Source organism: Acinonyx jubatus, chromosome B3 (genome assembly GCF_027475565.1).
Source record: "Acinonyx jubatus isolate Ajub_Pintada_27869175 chromosome B3, VMU_Ajub_asm_v1.0, whole genome shotgun sequence".
In the NCBI taxonomy this organism is placed as follows: Eukaryota; Metazoa; Chordata; class Mammalia; order Carnivora; family Felidae; genus Acinonyx; species Acinonyx jubatus.
In genome coordinates this window covers 7,020,090-7,038,845 of record NC_069386.1, presented here as the reverse complement: position 1 = coordinate 7,038,845, position 18,756 = coordinate 7,020,090, and the positions used below count along the sequence as shown (strand labels likewise).

The following is an 18,756-nucleotide window of genomic DNA, read 5'->3' as shown; positions in this document are numbered from 1 at the left end:
TCTGGTTACACATTAGGCTCCTTGAAAGTTTCCATGACTCCACTCTCCAAATGGGCCCTGGCTGAGATATCCTGGATCCCATGAGACCAGGCTCACTGCTGTCATTTGTGATCACCCAGAGAGGGCTGAAGATGCCCCTGAGCCACTTAGTTCAGGGATACAACATGCTCTGTCCCACAAAAAATCCTGGAACAGGGAGGAGGGGCCACCATGCTCATTCATTCAACAAATACTGAACACCTACTCCGTGCCAGGATTTGATCCAACAAAGATCTGAGCACAGTTAGAAGAAAATCTGTTGGCCACAGCAGAGAAAATCCTAACATGTGGACACCAGCCGAGTAGCCGTCGGGTCCAGGTAGGGAAAAGTCACCCGTGCCAGGTAGTTCAGAAGAGGGACTGTAATACAGGTGACTACTGACACAAGTGTTTGGAAAGACTGAACAAAAACAGGGGAGGGTGAAGCCACCCAGAGATGAGTGGAGGGACACGGGAAGGAGGGGGTGCTGTCTGGAGTCTTGGCCATCCTGCAGGAACTGGGATCAACAAGGAGGCTGCTAGTGGGAAGGAGTCCACAGAAGTGATGCTGGGAATACCACCAAGGCAAAGAATATGGAGAAATACGTGGCCCTCCCCTTTACCCTCCCATCTCTCACCAGTACCTCCTACTGGACAAACCCAACTGGAACCCAGAGGCAAGAAGGCTTGGAAGATGCAATTTTCAGGGGGCAGCACCTGCCTCAATGCACATGAGCACATGCGTGTGTGCAGGCACGCGCACGCATGCAAACACACACACACACACACACACACACACACACACACACACACACTGTAGAGCACAGCAGGGAAAGGGTGAGGAGCAGATCTGAGAGCAACAGGCAAATGACCCGAACAAGCATGTGAGGTGAATACTCAAGTCTGTGTGTGATGTGAATGCTCAAAAATGTGCATGTCATTATCAGTTTCAAAGGTGCGTGTGTGCATGTGTGTAGAGTGTGTGTGTGTGTCTTAGTGTGACTGTTCGAGGGTGTGTGTGCATCAGATGGATTTCAAGGTTTTGTATAATGTGTGATAGAAGCAAGCATCCAAGGGTTTGTGTGTGATGTGAACATTCAAGAGTATGTGTATGTGTGATAAGAATATTTAAAGCTCTTGGGTGTGTGTGTGTGTGTGTGTGCTGTGAACACTCAAAGCTGTATGTGTGATGTGAATCCTGAAAGCTGTGTGGCATGATGTTCAAGGGTGTGGTGTGTGTGGCTGGGTGAGAGACTGGTGAGAAGTGGGGACAGGAAGGAGGAAGGAAGTGTACAGAAATGTTCTCAATGGACATGGGAGGAAAGGTGGCCGTGTGTCTTTGTTGGGGATGGATATGCATGCAAAAATTTTCATTGTCTTGTATGCACACAAAAAGGCTAGGAGGACAGTGTTCGGAGAAGGATGTATATGAGGTGGGACTAGAGGACACGTAATTTTTTTTAGCAAAACATAATTCTTAATTTATTGATGGAACCACACAGCTCAGTGAAACTTTGGGACCTGCTTTCCACCAGTTTGTGTGCCACACATAAAATTTACAATCGTCGCTACAGTCGCCCCATAGTCTTAGAGGCTGAGGCCAGAATTACCTTAATCACTTAAGCACTCCCATTGCTGGCTTAAGAACTTTTCCAAAACGCAAATCTCTCTTCTTAAAAAAGAAACGAAAAGAGAAGAAAAGAAAAGAAAAGAAAAGAAAAGAAAAGAAAAAAAAAAAGGAAAAAATAAAGTGCTAATTTGTCACCTTTAAGGCCAAGCCTCTTTGGGGTATGAGTTAAAACACAAGTTTTGTTGTTTAATAATGAGTCACTGCCCAGGAGATTGCGCAGGGAGCTACGGAAACAATTGGGAACCAAATAAATACGATGGAACGGCACCATATGCACCTTTGACTTTTAAAAATTAAAATTACTGGGGCTCAGTCAGTTGAGTGTCCAACTTCAGCTCAGGTCATAATCTCACAGCTCGTGGGTTCGAGCCCCACATCAGGCTCTGTGCTGACAGCTCTGGAGTGAGCCTGAGATGGGTGAGGAAACACCACCTTGGATCCTGAATGCCTAGCTTTGTGGGAGCACCTCCTGATGTCTGAATGTGAGTCTAAATCCCTTTTGTGTTCTTCCAAATTGCCCCAATTTGGGCCTCTCCTCAGGAGACATACACTTGACTCAATTTCCTGTTGGCAACAGGTACAGGAGTCCTAGTATTTTATTTGACCTAGCCCCTAAACTCAAGCCATTGGGCAATCTTAAGCTCAACCAAATCAACCATAATTGATTCCATCAGCAGAAGAAACACTAGCCGTGCTGGATTCCCCTAATGTGACCTCTTTCTAAAGGATAGTTCAACAGGAACTTTGTCCATGATTTGTGCACTGACTTTACAGTTCCAGCCCCCAGGATGGATGTGGCTTCACTGTAATAAGAGATCATGGAACCCATTCTCCTGCCTGGCAGGATGGAAGTAATGAACATCCTTCCAACAATGCAACTCTTAAGCTGTCTTTAAGACACTGTAGGATAACACCCACATGTACTGCCCTCCAGCCCCACAGAACTTTAGGGCCTCTGTAGGCACCTGCTCGCTACTCCCTCCCCCACCCCAGATCACATGCCTTTATTCTTCAGGCCTCAGCTTCATCGCGTGTGGCCCGGATGCCCTCCCTGCCCCAGACCAGGCTGGGTAAAAACCACTTGTGTTCCCATGGCAGTTTCCCTTCGCTGGTGGATGAGTCGGCTTCCTGAACCCCACCCGCAGCACTAAACCATCAAGAAAACGTTGGCCAAGAGTATTTTGATCAACATTTTATTCCCGGTGCTTGGCAGTCAAACCACCTCCTCCAGAAATATTTGTTGAACGGTCACTGGAATGTTTCAGGAATTCACTTTGATGTTTAATAAGGCTAAATGTCAAGGAACTCTTCTCATGTTGTAGTCTCCCTGAAATTCCTCCTCCTGCATTTCAAGCTCACCACCTCCAATCCAAAGGAGACTGATCACCTTCCCTCGTAGAAGTAGCATGCAAACTTGAGGACCGTGACTCTTGTCATTCTCCGAGTTCAGTGGCTTCAACCTCTGCAGTCTCATTGTTCTCAACTCCAAATCCTTTCCATATTCTCCCAAACTACACCAGTTCAGGCCTTTCCAGGGCTCCACGGGTCTGCAGCAGACTGTCCCTGGGCCACAGGTGCGGGAACTAGATGACACAAAGGTAATTGTCTAGGCAGCATGGCTGTGGGTTCAATCATGGCTCCACCACACATTGGCTACGACACCTTCACAGAGTCCCTTCACCTCCCCAAGCTTTTCTGCTGATCAAAACATGGTGAGAATACAAGTTGTCACGTAGGGGTGGGTGACAAGAGAATCCAGTGAGGCAGAGTGGGAGAACATGCCCCACATCTGTGCTGGCCGGTTGCATGTCAGCTTGAGGCTACCCCCCTGATCCCAGGGGACATGGCACTGGCGGTTCTGCAGAGCCTAGGCAAGGAGGCTCTCCCAGGTAGTGGCCTAAGGCCAGGCGCAGGGAGATTGAGGGACAAAGTGGTTGTCAAGCAAATTCTGCCACCTTGTGGTGCTCATGCAGAAGATCCAACCCCAGCTGAATCCCAAAGCCCTGCCTTACTCCTCTTCCCCTCCACCCACTCCACCTCTCCTCAGCCCCGTCTACCCCAAGACTTCCTGACCTGGAGGTGTCCTCCCAAACCCTGTACTTCCAGGATGTTCCCAATTTCGTCCACCAGTCCTGTTGTCCTCAATGGTCCTCATCTGACTGTACTAGGGCCATTTTCCCCCTTCTGGGCCAAAGGAGAACCCGGGGGTCTCTCCCCCCTCCCCTCCCCTCAGTCCCTTCTTCAACCGCTCAGCAGCTACTTGGGGCCTGGGTATCTGATTCCTCAGCAACCAGTGGTGTGTCTGTACTGCCGGATCCCCCAAACAAAACCTGCTGCTGTCTCCTTCAGCCCATCTGAGGGTGACTTGAGACAAGGTAGCTGATGTGTGTGTGTGTGCACCTATCCCCTGCTCTGGACTAGTGCCTCCCTGGCTGTCCCCAGCCAGACTCACAGGGCACTTCCAGCTTCAGGCCCTGGGCTGTGGCAGTGATTCAGCTGTCTGGACCTATCCCTGAGCCTGTGTATCCGGGACACCTCTCCTGGAAACAGGAGCAATTCCCCCCCCTTCACTTCCTGTGGTCTGAAGCACTGACATTCCAAGGTGGGGTGGGGGGGTGGGGGGGTGGGGGTGGTGACTGACAGCCTGCAGTGACGGGTTATCCCCCAGGCTTCCAGTAAACGCAGCGAAGGGGGGTACAAGGCCACCCCAAGATTTTAGGCAAACGGCCTCTATCTTGCTGTGTGTGCTTGCAGCTTAGTGACCCGTGAGCTCTTAATAACTGGGTTGCTGACCTTTTAAGCTGTGTTTTCCCCCTACTGGGGTAAGAGGATGGCCCCCAAGTCCACTCTGTTGTTGGTGCCCCACAGGCCAGCGCCTAGCAATAGCTCCGGATTTCCTGGCCCGGGTGGGACAGTGCTGGCATGCCCAACCAGTCACATGTGCGACCCACCCAATTTGAAAAGGGCTACTGGAATCCATTAATCTCCAATTTCCCATGTCCCTTTCCAAACCGGTCAGAAACGCTTGGTTGCACAAGGTAGCACCTGGACAAGGTGGGAAATGGGAGCTACAAAAGCTAAAGAGGACACAGGGGGCTCCGGAGAATTCAGGAGCCTAAATACACTGGAAAGGGGAAACATTCTTACTTAGTATTTACGAGCCGTGCGCAGTGCTAAGTATTTTCACATGAAGTATCACATTACCTGAGAAATAATACCGTCTTCCTCTGACAGATGAGAAAGGTAAAGTCAAGAGAACTTAAGAACTAGCTTGGTGCACAGATCGGAGCTCAGACTCTGATCCCACGACGCACTGGTGAGTCACGCTACACACATTAACCAGCCCCTTGGAGTCTCCTTCCTCATCTATAAACCAGGGATGATGACGCCTGCCCTACTGGTTTAGAGGATGCTGTGGGTACAGACACTAGTTCGGTTTCTCCACTCTGTCAACAGAGACTTGTGCAGACTTCAGGATGGAGCAAGCCAGCCTAGCTGAGACAACGTCCCTTCAAATAGGGTCGGGGGGCGCCTGGGTGGCTCAGTCGGTTGGGTGTCCGACTCCTGATATTGGCTCAGGCTGAGCCGTGATCTCACGGTTGTGATACGGAGCCTGCTTGGGATTCTCTCCCTCTCTCTCTGTCCCTCTCCTGCTCATGTGTGCAACGCTCGCTCTCTCTCACAAAACACACATTTTAAAAATGAAATAGGGTCGAGGTGCAGGCCCGTCCTCATGGGAGGAACTGGGAACTTTCTGCCAGCTACAAGCCGTCAGCGGGGACTTCACTTACTCATCACCCCATTCTTCACTTTGAAAAGAACCAATTCAATCCCTCATTTGCATATTAACCCAAGTAATCCCAGCTAACCTAGCATTAATCCCTGTTTTGCATAAAGGACCTGATGGAGAGCTGTACTTGTGACCTTTCCCGTTTTTCACTCCGCCCCTCTGTCTTCCTCAGGACACAGTCAGGTTTTTGACCTGAGACTGTGTATCCCAAGTTGCAGAACTGCCCCAATAAAATGCCTGTTTGCTTAAATTTTCAATGAATTCCTTCTTGGCTGACACTTGCCTCAGGTCAAAGGACAAATCCAAACCCAGGTTTCCTGACCCCCAGGAGGAAGTTCAACACTTAAGGGGAAGGAGTCTGATTCACTGAAAATATATTTTTTTAAGTGTGGCCATGAGGCAGTCTCTGTCCTGGGATTTGGAAGTTCAGTTAGGTGTTGGAGCCAGACATACAACTCCTTGTCCTATAAAGTGCTAAGTACAGAAGCAGGAAGGGCACAGGAGGAACTTACTCGTGATGATAAATTACCAGGAAAACAAGTTTATAAGAGTGGTAATATTTCCTCCATAGAACCAGCAAAGGTAAACAAAAATGAAGTGACTGGAAGTCACTTGGGGAGCAATGACCAGGTCGGGGCTCAACTTCCAGAGGGGCTTCTAAGGGCGTTCTCACTTCTAAGTGGCATTTTCTTCTAAGGGTGCACAAACATACCTCAAACTGCAACTCCTAACCCCCAAAACCCACAGCTTAAACTTCCTCCTACCATTTTCCTGGAAGGTGCTCATCCCCTAAAACACAGAGAACACCACCTCTTGGCTCCCTGGAGATCTTGTCCCTAAGGATACACTAGGAACAATTTTCTGGTCATGTCTGGCAGCCAATGGAAGATTCAGGCTGGCATTCAGCATACACAGTCATTTCAACTCTAATGCCAAAAAAGCTTGCATTTTGTAAAATCACACTCCAAAAATAACAAGGCTTCTGGGGAAAGGGGGTTAGGGCAGACCACGCAGAAGCTATGGGATTTTGTAGCCAGAGCACAAATAAAACAGAACCAAACCCAGTGATACCGCTGCAGTTAAACTCCCACTGGCGTGTGCACTGGTTCCTCGCACCTTTACTCACGGGCCTCATGCTTCTTCCTGACATGCAGAGGCTACTTCCATCAAAATAAAAAACATGATCCAGGAAAGGGCTTTCTCATCAGTTTTGTAAAACAAAGGGGATGCCTTCCCAGCATCTTTCTTTCCGCGCCATTTCCCCAGACAGCCTAACACAGTGGAAACGCTAATAGTGCTTTTTGAAGCTACTAAACCAGCCACTATTCGTAATAAAAGAAGGCACTTCTATATAATTCGTGGCTTTTTTCTTAAGGTAATTCAATCCTGTCCCTGAACCCTTCAAAATATTAATGCTCTGGGGAAAATGTTATAGGAGCTAACCTAATTTTGGGTTATCCTGACACCATTTCTCTATTTACCAATTGTATATATGTTACTTCCCATTAAAGAAGCAACTTTATAACAAAACGGAGCATCTTAAGAACAGTCATTAAGATTCTGGTACCAATTCCAACGTGTGAGTTTTTCCCCAACACAAAGCAATTCCTCAGACACCAGCTGCACGTCCTACAATTCAGCTCAATTCTGATACCATCTACCTGGAAGGAGCAGGAGATCTCACAGGTTAAGGGCTCCATCCTACCAGATTCGCCCACCCCACCCCACCCCCTCCAATCCCTGACATGCCAACCTCCTGTCCAGGTATTTGTGCTTCCAGACAACTGGTTCAATCAGATGTTCCAAGGACCTCCCATCTTGGGTTCCCTTAATCTGCTAGATTGGCTCACAGAACTCCAAGAAATACGTTACTTACTAGAATACTGGTTTATTATAAAAGTACCTAACTCAGGAGCGGCCAGATAGAAGAGATGCGCTGGGCAGGCTACGGGAAAGGGTACAGAAACACCATGCTGTCTTGGAGTGCACCACCCTCCCCAAATTCCCACGTGCTCGCCAACCCCAGAAGCTGTCAGAAGACCATCCACTATCCTTTTGGAATTTTGTGAAGGGTTCATTTCACAGGCAAGACTGACTACATCATTGGCCACTGGTGATTGAACTCCAACTCCTGCCCTTCTCCCTCCCAGGTCATGGGGATGGACTGAAAGTTCCAACTCTCTGTCACAAGGTTGGCTTCCCCAGCAATCAGCTCCTATCCTTAGGTTACCAAGGGGCTTTCTAAACTTCACCTCGTTAACATAACAAAAGACAACTTGATTGCTCTCAAAACCACTAATTGCATAGGAGTTCTGTGCAAGGAATAGGTACAGAGAACAAATACATTCTTATACACACACACACACACACACACACATATATATATATAAATCATGATATCACAGTCTTAAAAACAGTCTCCACCTCACCCTGGGGACCCCTTCCCTTCTAGGCTGGAGTTCCCTGAGGTGGCAAATATGTTCACCTCTACAACTCACTCCAAATCCCAGAAAGAGAAATGCACTCCTGGTCCTATGTCTGGACTTACCCTCTCCTGGTGGCCAGGTTTCACTCCCAGGGCGGCACTACTGCCCATGAAATCAGCAAGCCTCAGCTAGGGGACATCTCCATCTGCAATGAGGGGAAAGAGCACGTGCAGGAGGTACATGGGAAGGAGGGCATTGCCAGGAGGAGACACCTCAACTCTGACCTCGGAAAGCAATCTCCATGACCCCGGGGAAGAACACAAGGCTACGTCTGAAGCAGAAACAGAAATCCCAGTCCACTAGCTTACATCACACGGGCCCGTCTGTTCAACCCAGAAGGCTGTGTGAGAGGAAACCAGGGAGCTGGGAGCCAGGAAGCCTTGCTAGTGGAACCACTATCCTGTGCAGACACAGGCAGGCCTGAGACGCTCTCTCTCTTCCACTCGTTTAGCAAATGTTCCCTGGGTGCCCTCCGTGTGCCAGCGACCAGTGATGACTCAAGCAACACAGGGAGGGATCAGGAGCCCCAACGCAGAGGCAAGAGATCAGCATTCTCCTCCTGCACCCTCAGTGCCGTTAAGACTTGGGGCCAAGTCCTGTGCGGCCAAGATTCCACCATTGATAAAAGGGAGATAACAGTCCGACCTGCTTATTCACAAGACTGTCTCAGAACAGATAGGATTAAATTCTGCTTAAATATAAAATGTTTAAAAAAAATGAAAAAAGAAAATAAAAACCAAAAGAAAAAAACAAAGGAAGAAATTATTTCCTAGGCTAGACTTTCATATCAAGTACAAAGGGAGAAAAACACAAAATGGATAGAGGCTAAGACACTGCACAGAACTCGTTTTTTCTTTTTTCGCCTAGAAGCTTTCACAGACCTCAAGGCTTTTAGAAGTTCAGTTTCCTTCCTTGGGTTCTCTTTCTGGGCCCAGGGAGCCAGCTGATTCACTATGAAGTAACGCAACACTCAATTATCAGCTTGGACACAAGCAAAAGGCGCCCTAAGAGACGGCCCTCTCTTCACAGGGAAAAGCCAGTCGTTCTCAAAGGAGAAATCAGCCAAGACCCACACAAGAATAAACTCGTTTATTTCTCTGAGTTTGTTGCACGATGTTCCCTGCAAAGACGGAGCCAGCACATAGTGTCCTTGAGGCCCCGGTCGCAGGCCTGTTCGAGCACTGTCCACAGCAGCACTGTTCGTCAGAGGTCCAAGAGAAATCTCCTAACCTGGGCCAGGTACTTCGGTTTCAAATAGTCGCCCAGCTCTTCCTTACAGACCCAGACATGCTGGCCCTTCTTCCAGGCCTGGGAGAAGTCTCCTCTGGTTAAGAGAAGTGCTTTGAAGAAGAATACTCTGGCCCCGAGGCTACTCTCTGTCCGCATTGCCTGAGGGAACTTGAACTTGTAGTGGCCACAGGGGGCGTTTCCCAGGAACTTGGCTTCCACTTTTTTTTCTGAAGGGGGGGATGGGGAAGAAACAGAATTGGAAGATAAGGACACACCCACCTGTTCACTCTGGCTCCCCAAGTCACAGGGGGTCTCTGTGAGAGCCATTTCCCGCGAGAGGTAAAAGCAATCCCTGGGAGTGAGGAGTGAGGAGTAAGGATGAGGGTCATTCCTAGAGAGCCTCTTCCCGTCTCCATCCAAATGCTCCTGGCCCGTGGCCTCGGGCTCCGGCTCCAGATTCGCTGGGTCTATCACACTTGCCAGGATACTGCCTTCAAACTGAAGTCAGCAATGCAGTTCAAATGCCACTACCAGGAGTCACAGCACCAAGCTTCTAGACTCAGCTCGGCCACTGTCTGCTGATGAAGGACCAAGACACTCGGTATCTGTAAAGCAAAGCTCATTAGCCTCTTAAAGGGAGGGTTACTTGAAAAGCATGAAAAAGACCCAATTTGACTTCCGTAGGGTGAAAACATAACCAAAGTTAAAAGACAAAGACAGATGGATAGATATTATCTGCAACCTATAACGAGGGTTAACCCCAACCAAGCACTTCAAAGGACAGGGAAAGGATAGATTAATTACTAAATGGCATCTGGAGACCTGGCTGAAGAGGAAAAATAAAGCTGGATTCCACCAATCTCAGTCCTCATATCAAAATTGACACCATACAGAGCCAAGATTTAACAACAGACATTTAACTTTCATAAAAGGATTGTTCATTCTGGATCATGGATGTTTAATACTTCCTGAATTGTTCTGTCTCTTCAACTTTTTCATTAATGAAAAAAGAAGCCAAAAGAGTACTAGAAAAAACTGTGGGATACTTTCCGTATCATTTTCGAGAGGGAAAACCCTAACCAAGACACAAAATTCAAAAAATCCGTAAAACAGAAAACTATGTATTTACATAAAATTTTTACCAGGAAAAACAAAGCATAAAAGTGAAAGACAAAAATGACACACTGAGAAAAATATTTTTGACACGCTCCACAATAGAATATCTTCAGGTATAAGAAGTACTTAGAGATCAATGAGGAAGAAGCCAACAAATCTAAAAGAAAAATGAACTAAGCATATAAACAGGACCTTCCACACAAAAATAAATATCACTGACCTATAAACTCTTTGAAAGATGCTCAGTCTTACTCAATTAAAGAAACGTAAATTCAAACAACAACGTGTCATTATTACCCAAGTCCCAAAACTTTGAGCTATACGCCGCCTGTCAAGGGTAAGAGAAAAACCAGCACTCTCATGTATGTTGCCAGGGTAGAAATTAGTATTAACCGTCACCTTTGAGGAGAGTTACCAATTTCAAGTAGGCGTGCCCTTTCATCCAGAGACTCTGCTCCTAGAACTTGGTCCCCCCAGATGGTTTCTCTGCGCACGTGAGCGAAGGCGAGTGTTAGTGGATGCTCACTACAGCTTATTTGTAAAAAGCAACAGACTGGTAAGGAGAACTGAGGTACATGCCTATTATGAAACCGCTGGCTGGTGTCAGAAAGCCTAAGCTATGGCTTCCCGCGCTGATACAGAGAGATGCTTACGAGCTGAGAAAACGGAGGCATGTAACCATGTTCCTACTACGTGGAGAACAAAAACCGGAGGAGATATGTATGTGCTTGTGATTTCTTTTTTGTTTTCTAATTTTTTTTTAATGTTTATTTATTTTTGAGAGAGAGAGACAGAGTGTGAGCAGGGGAAGGGACAGAGAGAGAGGGAGGCACAGAATCTGAAGCGGCTCCAGACTCCGAGCTTTCAGCACAGAGCCTGACGTGGGGCTCGAACCCACAAACTGAGAGATCATGACCGGAGCCAGAGCTGCACGCTCAACCGACTGAGCCACCCAGGCACCCCTGTGCTTGTGATTTCTAACAGGATACACCAAAAAGTGTTAATGGTGTAACTGCTCTGAGACAGCAAATTATTTCTTATCCTATATTACATTTACTAGGCACCATATATAATGAATTGCTTCTCTCAATACTAAAACCAAAACAAACAAAAAACACTATTAGCATCACATGAGGAATTTATGTATGAGGTGAGCTCACCTGCAACACACACACACACACACACACACACACACACACACACACACACACACGTCAGCAATGGGTATTTACCGGTGATGGAATTATTAGAAAGTTTCTTTATACTTTCCTGAATTTTTCACTTATTTTAATGAATATGTATTATTTTTCTATAATCTGGAAAAACAGATTAAAAATATAAGCCAAACAATATGAAAAAAGAAATGGTTCATTATCAAATGAGCAAAGAATCTAAATAGGCACTCACAGTGGAGCCGTGGTGCTCAGTAGGTTAAGCATACGACTTTAGCTCAGGTCACAATCTTGCAGTTGGTTAGTGAGTTCAATCCCCACATCAGGCTCTGTGCTGACAGCTCAGAGCCTGGAGCCTGCTTTGGCTTTTGTGTCTCCCTCTCTCTCTGCCTCTCCCCAACTCAAGCTGTCTCGCTCCCTCTTCCAAAAATAAATAAACAGGGGCGCTTGGGTGGCTCAGTCGGTTGGGCATCCAACTTCGGCTCAAGTCATCATTTAGCAGTTCATGACATCTGAGCCCTGCACTGGGCTCTGTGCTGACAGAGCCGAGCCTGGTGCCTGCTTCAGATTCTGTCTCCCTCTCTCTCTGCCGTGCCCTGCTCGTGCTCTGTCTCTCTCTCGCTCTCTCTCAAAAATAACAAATAAACATTTAAAAAATTTTTTTAAAAGAAATAAAAATTAAAAAATAAACATTAACAAAATTTAAATAGGCACTCACAAATAAGTACAAATGCCAATAAACACTTGAAAACATGGTCAATCTCACTAGCAATCAGGAAAACCCTAACCCAGAAGAGATGTTTTACTAAGATAGGCAAAAATTAAAAAGAGATGATTACATATGTTGGTGGTGTCTAGACAAACAGACGCTCCACTACACCACTCCTGAAAAGGTCAAATGTTACGGACACTCTGCAGGACAACTGGGTCGTACTTATCAAATAGTTAAGTGGCCATCCATGAGCATTTAGCCAACCTCTAGGAATTCCATCTTGCAGAAGGACTTGGGAAGGGAGGTGCCAACAAGCAGGAAATAAATGCACTCCGACTTTTACACGTACATATACTTTTATATTTCGTGAGCTTTTCTTCGCCACTTTAATCATTTTATATTATTTACCATTTTAATAACTTCGCAATCAACACATTTTGTTTGTTATGCACCCATTTAATGTCAATACCTCTTTTATACATTTCCCCTCACATTTAATTATTGCAACGGGAATATTAAGAGGAGGAAAGTGGGTGCCGAGATGGAAGCCTGTCCACGTGGCTCACAGGAGGCAGAGCTGAGCCAGCATCAGTCATGACTGTGTGAGAGAAGCAGAGGATCTGAACACAGTGATCCTGGCGAGACACCCAGATGCCACCTCCTAGGTGACAGCTGAGGACATGGGAGCACAGCTAAGGTCCCCACCCACTCCATTCTGTCTCACCCCCTCTCTCGCAGATTGGGGAAGGACCGACTGGGCTGCTGCTTCGTTAGCACGTGCTTGTGCCAGTGGCAGGGCAAGTAAGGTGACTGGGAACCGATGCTGCCAAATCTACATCCTCGGTAAACACACGAGCAGTGAGCCAGGTACCTGATGGGAGCTGGGATGATGGGGAAGAACAGATACTGTCCGTCCCTCCAAGGGAGTCAGAATTCTAGCTGGGGAGAGAAATGTGTCGATAAACAATTGCCAGGCGATGGAGGAAGTGAAAGGGCGTATTCTCCACTAGAACACACGCTCGCACAGAGCTGGGGTAGTGTCCCGTTCGTTGCTGTGACCCCACTGCCTGAAGAGCATCCGGCAAACGGCAGGCTCAGAGTAAATGTTTGTTGCATAAAATGAATAAAGGCACACACAAATTCTATGAAAGCCTAGAAGGAGGAGTAGCTCTGTCTACCAAAGGGCTTGGAGAAGATTCTACCACGGAAGGTACAATGTACAAGCTGAGTCTTCAAAATTGAGCAATCAGACCAGGGAAGAGTAAACCGCTGCGGTCAGAGACCAGCATGCCACAAAACAGAGACGCACGCCATGACCACGTTATTCGAGGAACGCAGAAGGTCTGCTGGGTTGGAATTCAGAATATACGGCGATGTGCGGCCAGATGGAAGACCGGCAACCTCAGGACCAGAGCAAACGGATTTGTGGGCCATGCTCCGAAGTCTGAACCTTTATGGGAAACCCAGGCAGAGAAGGGACAAGGGACCTGTGTCTGAACGCTCATTCTGGCAACACTGAAGAGCATGACATGAAAGCAAGGGGGAACTTTTTGGGCAACTATTTCAAAGGTCCAGTGCAGTGGTTCTCAACCACCGTGGCTTGACTCCCCAGGTAATACGTGGCAACATCTAGGGACATTTTTGGTTGTCATGGCTGTCACACTAGGGGGAGTGGGGGATGGGCGAGTGCTACTGGCATCTAGCAGGTAGAAGTCAGGGATGCTACTGAATCCTACAACGCTCAGAACAGCCCCCGCAAAGAATTACCCAGCCCCAGTGTCAACAGTGCCAAGGCTGAGAACCCCTGATCTGGTGAGAAGCAAAAGGGGTGACAGCTAAAGCTGTGAGGATAAAGAGAGGAATATTCAGACCAGACAGGACCCAAGAAGCTCTGGAGGTCGGACCGAAGCCAAAGAGAACTCTGAGGTTTCTGGCTGGGTAACTGAGTTACGTGTCGGGCCAGGAAGCAAGGCTGCCAGGAATAGAAGAGGTGCAAGCTGAGCGTGGCAGGATTCTCACTTTTGAAAGTACACGCTAAAATTTTAAATGGGGGGGGGGGGAGCAGAGAAGGAACAAGGATGGCGCCTGCCAGCGTCCCCAGAGGGTATTGGAGCAGCCCCCTAGATTTGTGTTGAATTGAACGCTTGCCCCTCAAGCCAACTATCTGAAGATAAGCAAATAAGCCTCTTTCATAGAAAGTCTGGGTACTTTTCAATTGGCTGCCTCCGTGCCGGGTCCCGAGGCAGAACCTAAATCTGAGGGGAAACAGCTTCATCAAGGACAATACAGTCTGTCAAATACTGAGCCACCAAAATATCTTCCTCAAAATGACAGCAGACAGCCAAGGAAATGAAAAATGTCCTCATTTTCAAAGAGACACTCAAACTTCAAAGCTAATTTTAGAACACAGTGACTTAGAAACAGAGGTTCTAGAAGACTGAGTACTTCTTCAAGATCTGAAGTATGGGCTAAAGAGTGAATCTGTGACAGACCATATTCTAAATATGAAAGAGCTAAAGACACTTCATGTCATTTAGCCTCTCAGCACAATGCTGTAGCTTAAAAAAAAAAAAAAAAAGAGGAAAAGATAACTCTACACAAAGCAGGTCAGGAAAAGATCCATCCTATGCAGAGATTAAAGAAAATCCACTTCCTCAAGAAATCCAGATTAAAATAATCAAAAACGTGGGAAAAGAGAAAGCCAAACAGCAATTCCTGATCTGTTTTATGAACAATAAATAATGAAGCTTTCAGTGGTGTAAAAACTGAAAACCATTTTACTGTAGATATTGATCCTGCAAATACTGTCTGCACTGTTAGTTTCACTGGTGTTCCAAACGGACACAGAAATCCCACCGAAGGCAACGAGCAGGACCCACCAAGACGGCAGGATCCGTCGTAGCTACCCACTACGATAAAGTATTTCACAACAGTGGGCTCAAGAGAAGATCTGGGCCAACGAAACCAGGAAAAGTACTAGAACAATCCATCCCTGTGGAATACGTAAAAGCGTGCAAACCTGAAGATGAATGTTTCATACTCTGTTGGGAAGACAACAAGTCTTACTGAGAAGTTGAAGCTCTCCGCTCTTCAGCTACGAAAGCAGTTGTTAAATTTACTGATGAAGGGCAACCACGAAGAAGCACCACTTTGCAACACCGGCCCGCAGAAACAGAGGCATGCAGGGAGGAAGGACATACGACCAAACTCCTGAGTTCCGCAGACGAGGTGAAGGCCAAACCACAAGATCCACTCGGCCAAGCCAGCAGTTTCTCCAACCTTTCTGGCTTGGCACTAAGACCCTCAGAGTCTTTACAAAGAAAAGGGCCACTGACTGAAACTTCAAGATCCAAACCTGTAGATGGACCTCTTCCTTTCCCTTCAGAAGCAACTGCCATGTGGATGTTAGTAGAGAATGAAAATGTAGATTTTAGGGGGGAAAAAATTCAACCCACACAAAAAGTAGAAAAAAAATATATAGAGTTCAATAAAGCAAATACATTTTACAAGTGAAAGAAAGAATTGTTTCTTCTGCCATCAATAAGACCGATGTGCTATAATATAAAGAAAGAAAAGAAGACATAAGAATTCTTTCTAGCTGAAATGTTTAGAGACATCAAAGTTTCCATCAATGACCCACCTCCAACCCTTAAAGCCATTCTCGTAAGTCAGCCTGGGACTGAGTCGGAAGGGAGTCTTGTGAAGTTCAGAGAAGGGCAGAGAACTCACCTGACAGTGTGGCCAGGGTTCGCTCAGCTGTTCCTCGGAGGGTCTCCCCAGGCTGCCACTCGGCCTGGGGAAGTATCCACACATCCTTGTCTCCAAGCTTCTCTTTGACCAATAGAACAAGGTTCCTGTCTAGCTTCCGGTGCAGCGAGGTTCTGTCGTTCTTTTCATCAGCTTCTGTGAAGAAAAGGGGGTCAAAAAAGACAAGAAGTGTGTGATCTGCCAGAACCAAGGAGAACAGAATTTTACAATCTTCCTTTGAGGCAGACTGTACCTCGAAGCCACAACCTCTGTCCTCTTATAATCAGATTACAACCCTGACGCATCTAATTCGTACCTCTTTCAGGGCAGGGTCTCACAATCTTGAGAAAACTACAATGTAAGAAGAGAAGACCAAAAGCTGAACTTCTCCTTTGAGGAGCACAACACAAAGTTCTTTGAGCCTTTGGAAAAGAAGCTACACCCACACTACTTCAAACACCACAACTTCGCTGGGTTTGACACTATTACTGACTTCACTAGGCCCGACTTTCTCTGTTCTTCAGTCTTCACGTATGAACTAAGATAAGAGAGCTCAATCCTCTGCTTTAGGAAGGATTTCAGATAAAACACAGGAAACTAATGGGAAAGGTTTAATCTCCCTCCCGTTCTCACTCCCAAACTGGAGTTAAACTCAGGTAACATTCATGAAGTTCAACTGAGAGAGAAGAGGCTATCCCACCAGCACCCTTACCTCCCGCTCAAAAATAACAAAGGCCTTTAAAAATGATATTAGCGTAGATGTGAGGAACAGGGAAAATAATTTATTCTTCGCCAACCTGAAAGAAGTTTTGCAATTACTTGTTACTTACAACACAAAGTAACGGCGAAGCAAATGTTCTCTGTCTGGGAACCAAAATACCTAACCGCCCCTTCCCTTGTCTCTTGCTGGACTGCAAAGACCACAAACCTGTTATGCGAGCTCCAGGTTTGAACTGTAGGAATTTCTGCTCCCATACATCTTCCAAATCCTGCACCAACAGTACACTCTGTCCATCTTCTTCTTCATCATACAAGTCAGCTTTCCTCTTTGCCAGTCGCTGGGCTTCATCCAAAGCACGAAGCTCATGGTCTGAATACATACTTCTCTCTACCTCAATCTGGGAAAATTAAAAGGACAAAAAAAAGAAAGCCACAGGCAGAGTAGAAAACAGAGCTGTAGCACGCCTGACAAACAACTTTACCACTCATCATAACCAGACATACAATCAAAACACCATGGAAAAAGAACCAAAGAAGAAAGGTCACCTGCACTTTGGGCTTGGGCTACATTTGCTAAAATGTTAGAAGGTGACTGAAGGTCAAGCTGCTTCAAAGAACAGAAAACTGGGACAGGCATTTCCTGCCCACTTACTATGCTCCTATCCTATCAGTCTTCTATCAAAATCTCATTATGGATTTTCCTGCCTCACAGAATTTGTACAGGCGCTGTCCCTTCTTCCTAGAATGTTGTCCCTCATGTTTTTCTAAGAAATTCCTGCTTATCCTTCAGATTTCGATTTAAATATCACTTTCTTGGGGAGATATTCCTTGACACCGCCCATAAAATCAAATTAGATACCCCTGTTAAACCTTTTACAGTATCCTGTATCTTCCTTTATGACACGTAACAAGATCTGCAGTTATACAGTCATGTGATTATTTGGTGACTGACTTGGTCCACCTCCACTAGACTGAATAGTCTGAAAACCAAAGGCATGTCTGTCTTACTCACTACTGCGTGCCTACCACTTAGCACAGTGTCTGTACAAAGCAGGTGGTAATGGATTATCTATAAAATGATTAATAAAGTGTTTGCAGAATAAACTAATAAACCAAGTAAAAAGCACAAACTGAAGTTTCGAACTCTCAGTAGCCAAGACGCAAAACATCTCAGACTCTGGGAAAACAACCTTCAGTCAGTATGAGGGGATTTAAGCCCCTCACAGCCACTACACTGAATACTTCCCTTGTTTTCTCACTTGGCCCTCAGACAGCCTTGATCGCACCATTTTATCGATGTGCCCACTGCCTTCTCCTAAAACATCACATCAGACTTTCTCCTAAGTTATTGACGACCTAGGAGAGAGACGTCCGTCTTCTTCACCACCGCATACCTAGCGTGTGCAATGAAAAGGGAAACCATTCTCCAAAGGGCTGCCTAACGTGACAATAAAGAACAAGGAAAACAAACTATCTTTTAATGAACGCCTTCTATGCACCAAAACAACCCAGGAAGGTAGATACCAGTGCGCAGGTAAATACCCCGAAGTTCTGAAAGGAGATAAGACTTGCTCAAGGACACTCGGACTAACTGGTGCCGGAGTCGTGATGGAACCCAGGCCCACGTGTCTCTATTGGTTCCCCCAAGAGCCTCCTAGAAGCTGTGAGCTGCACCTCAATCCTACCTGCTGTAGTAGAGCCGCCATCTCTTCCTGCAACGGGGTCAGCGGCTTCGAGACCAACGGTGGCCGCTGCAGGCACAACGCGCCCACCAAGCGCCATGGAGACCCGCTGCTGAAGGGTGCGGCCGCAGGGGCCAGGCTGCGAGAGCCAAGGCTACCGGCCCAGTGCCCCTCGAACCGCCGCCAGCCCTTCGCCGCCTCTAACAGAGTCCGCCTTACGGGCGCCGCCATTCTTCTGCTCTCCCACAAGGTACCGCGGCTCCCCGCGGCATCCTAGGCCAATCCCATGCTCCCACAAGGCAGCGCGGCAGCGGCAAGACGGAAAGAGCTCCGTCCCGGGAACTACTAGAACGAACCATTCCAATATGGGGGGGGAGGTGAGCGAAGATATCATGTTAGACGATTAGAGAAAAGGGAAGACACTCCCAGTTGGTACTATAAACTGAAGTTATT

The 18,756-nt window shown here is 46.9% G+C and overlaps 1 protein-coding gene across 1 annotated transcript; it reads right to left on the bottom strand.

Moving 5' to 3' along the window:
• Positions 1–8,820: 8,820 nt before the first annotated feature.
• MRPL46 (mitochondrial ribosomal protein L46) lies at positions 8,821–18,593 on the bottom strand. The gene is made up of 4 exons (XM_015061942.3): positions 18,307–18,593; positions 16,830–17,019; positions 15,884–16,057; positions 8,821–9,381 (listed from the first exon to the last, which is right to left on the bottom strand). Exons 1-4 carry the CDS (start codon positions 18,532–18,534, stop codon positions 9,128–9,130), a joined length of 846 nt encoding a protein of 281 aa, XP_014917428.2. The 5' UTR covers positions 18,535–18,593; the 3' UTR covers positions 8,821–9,127.
• Positions 18,594–18,756: the final 163 nt, after the last annotated feature.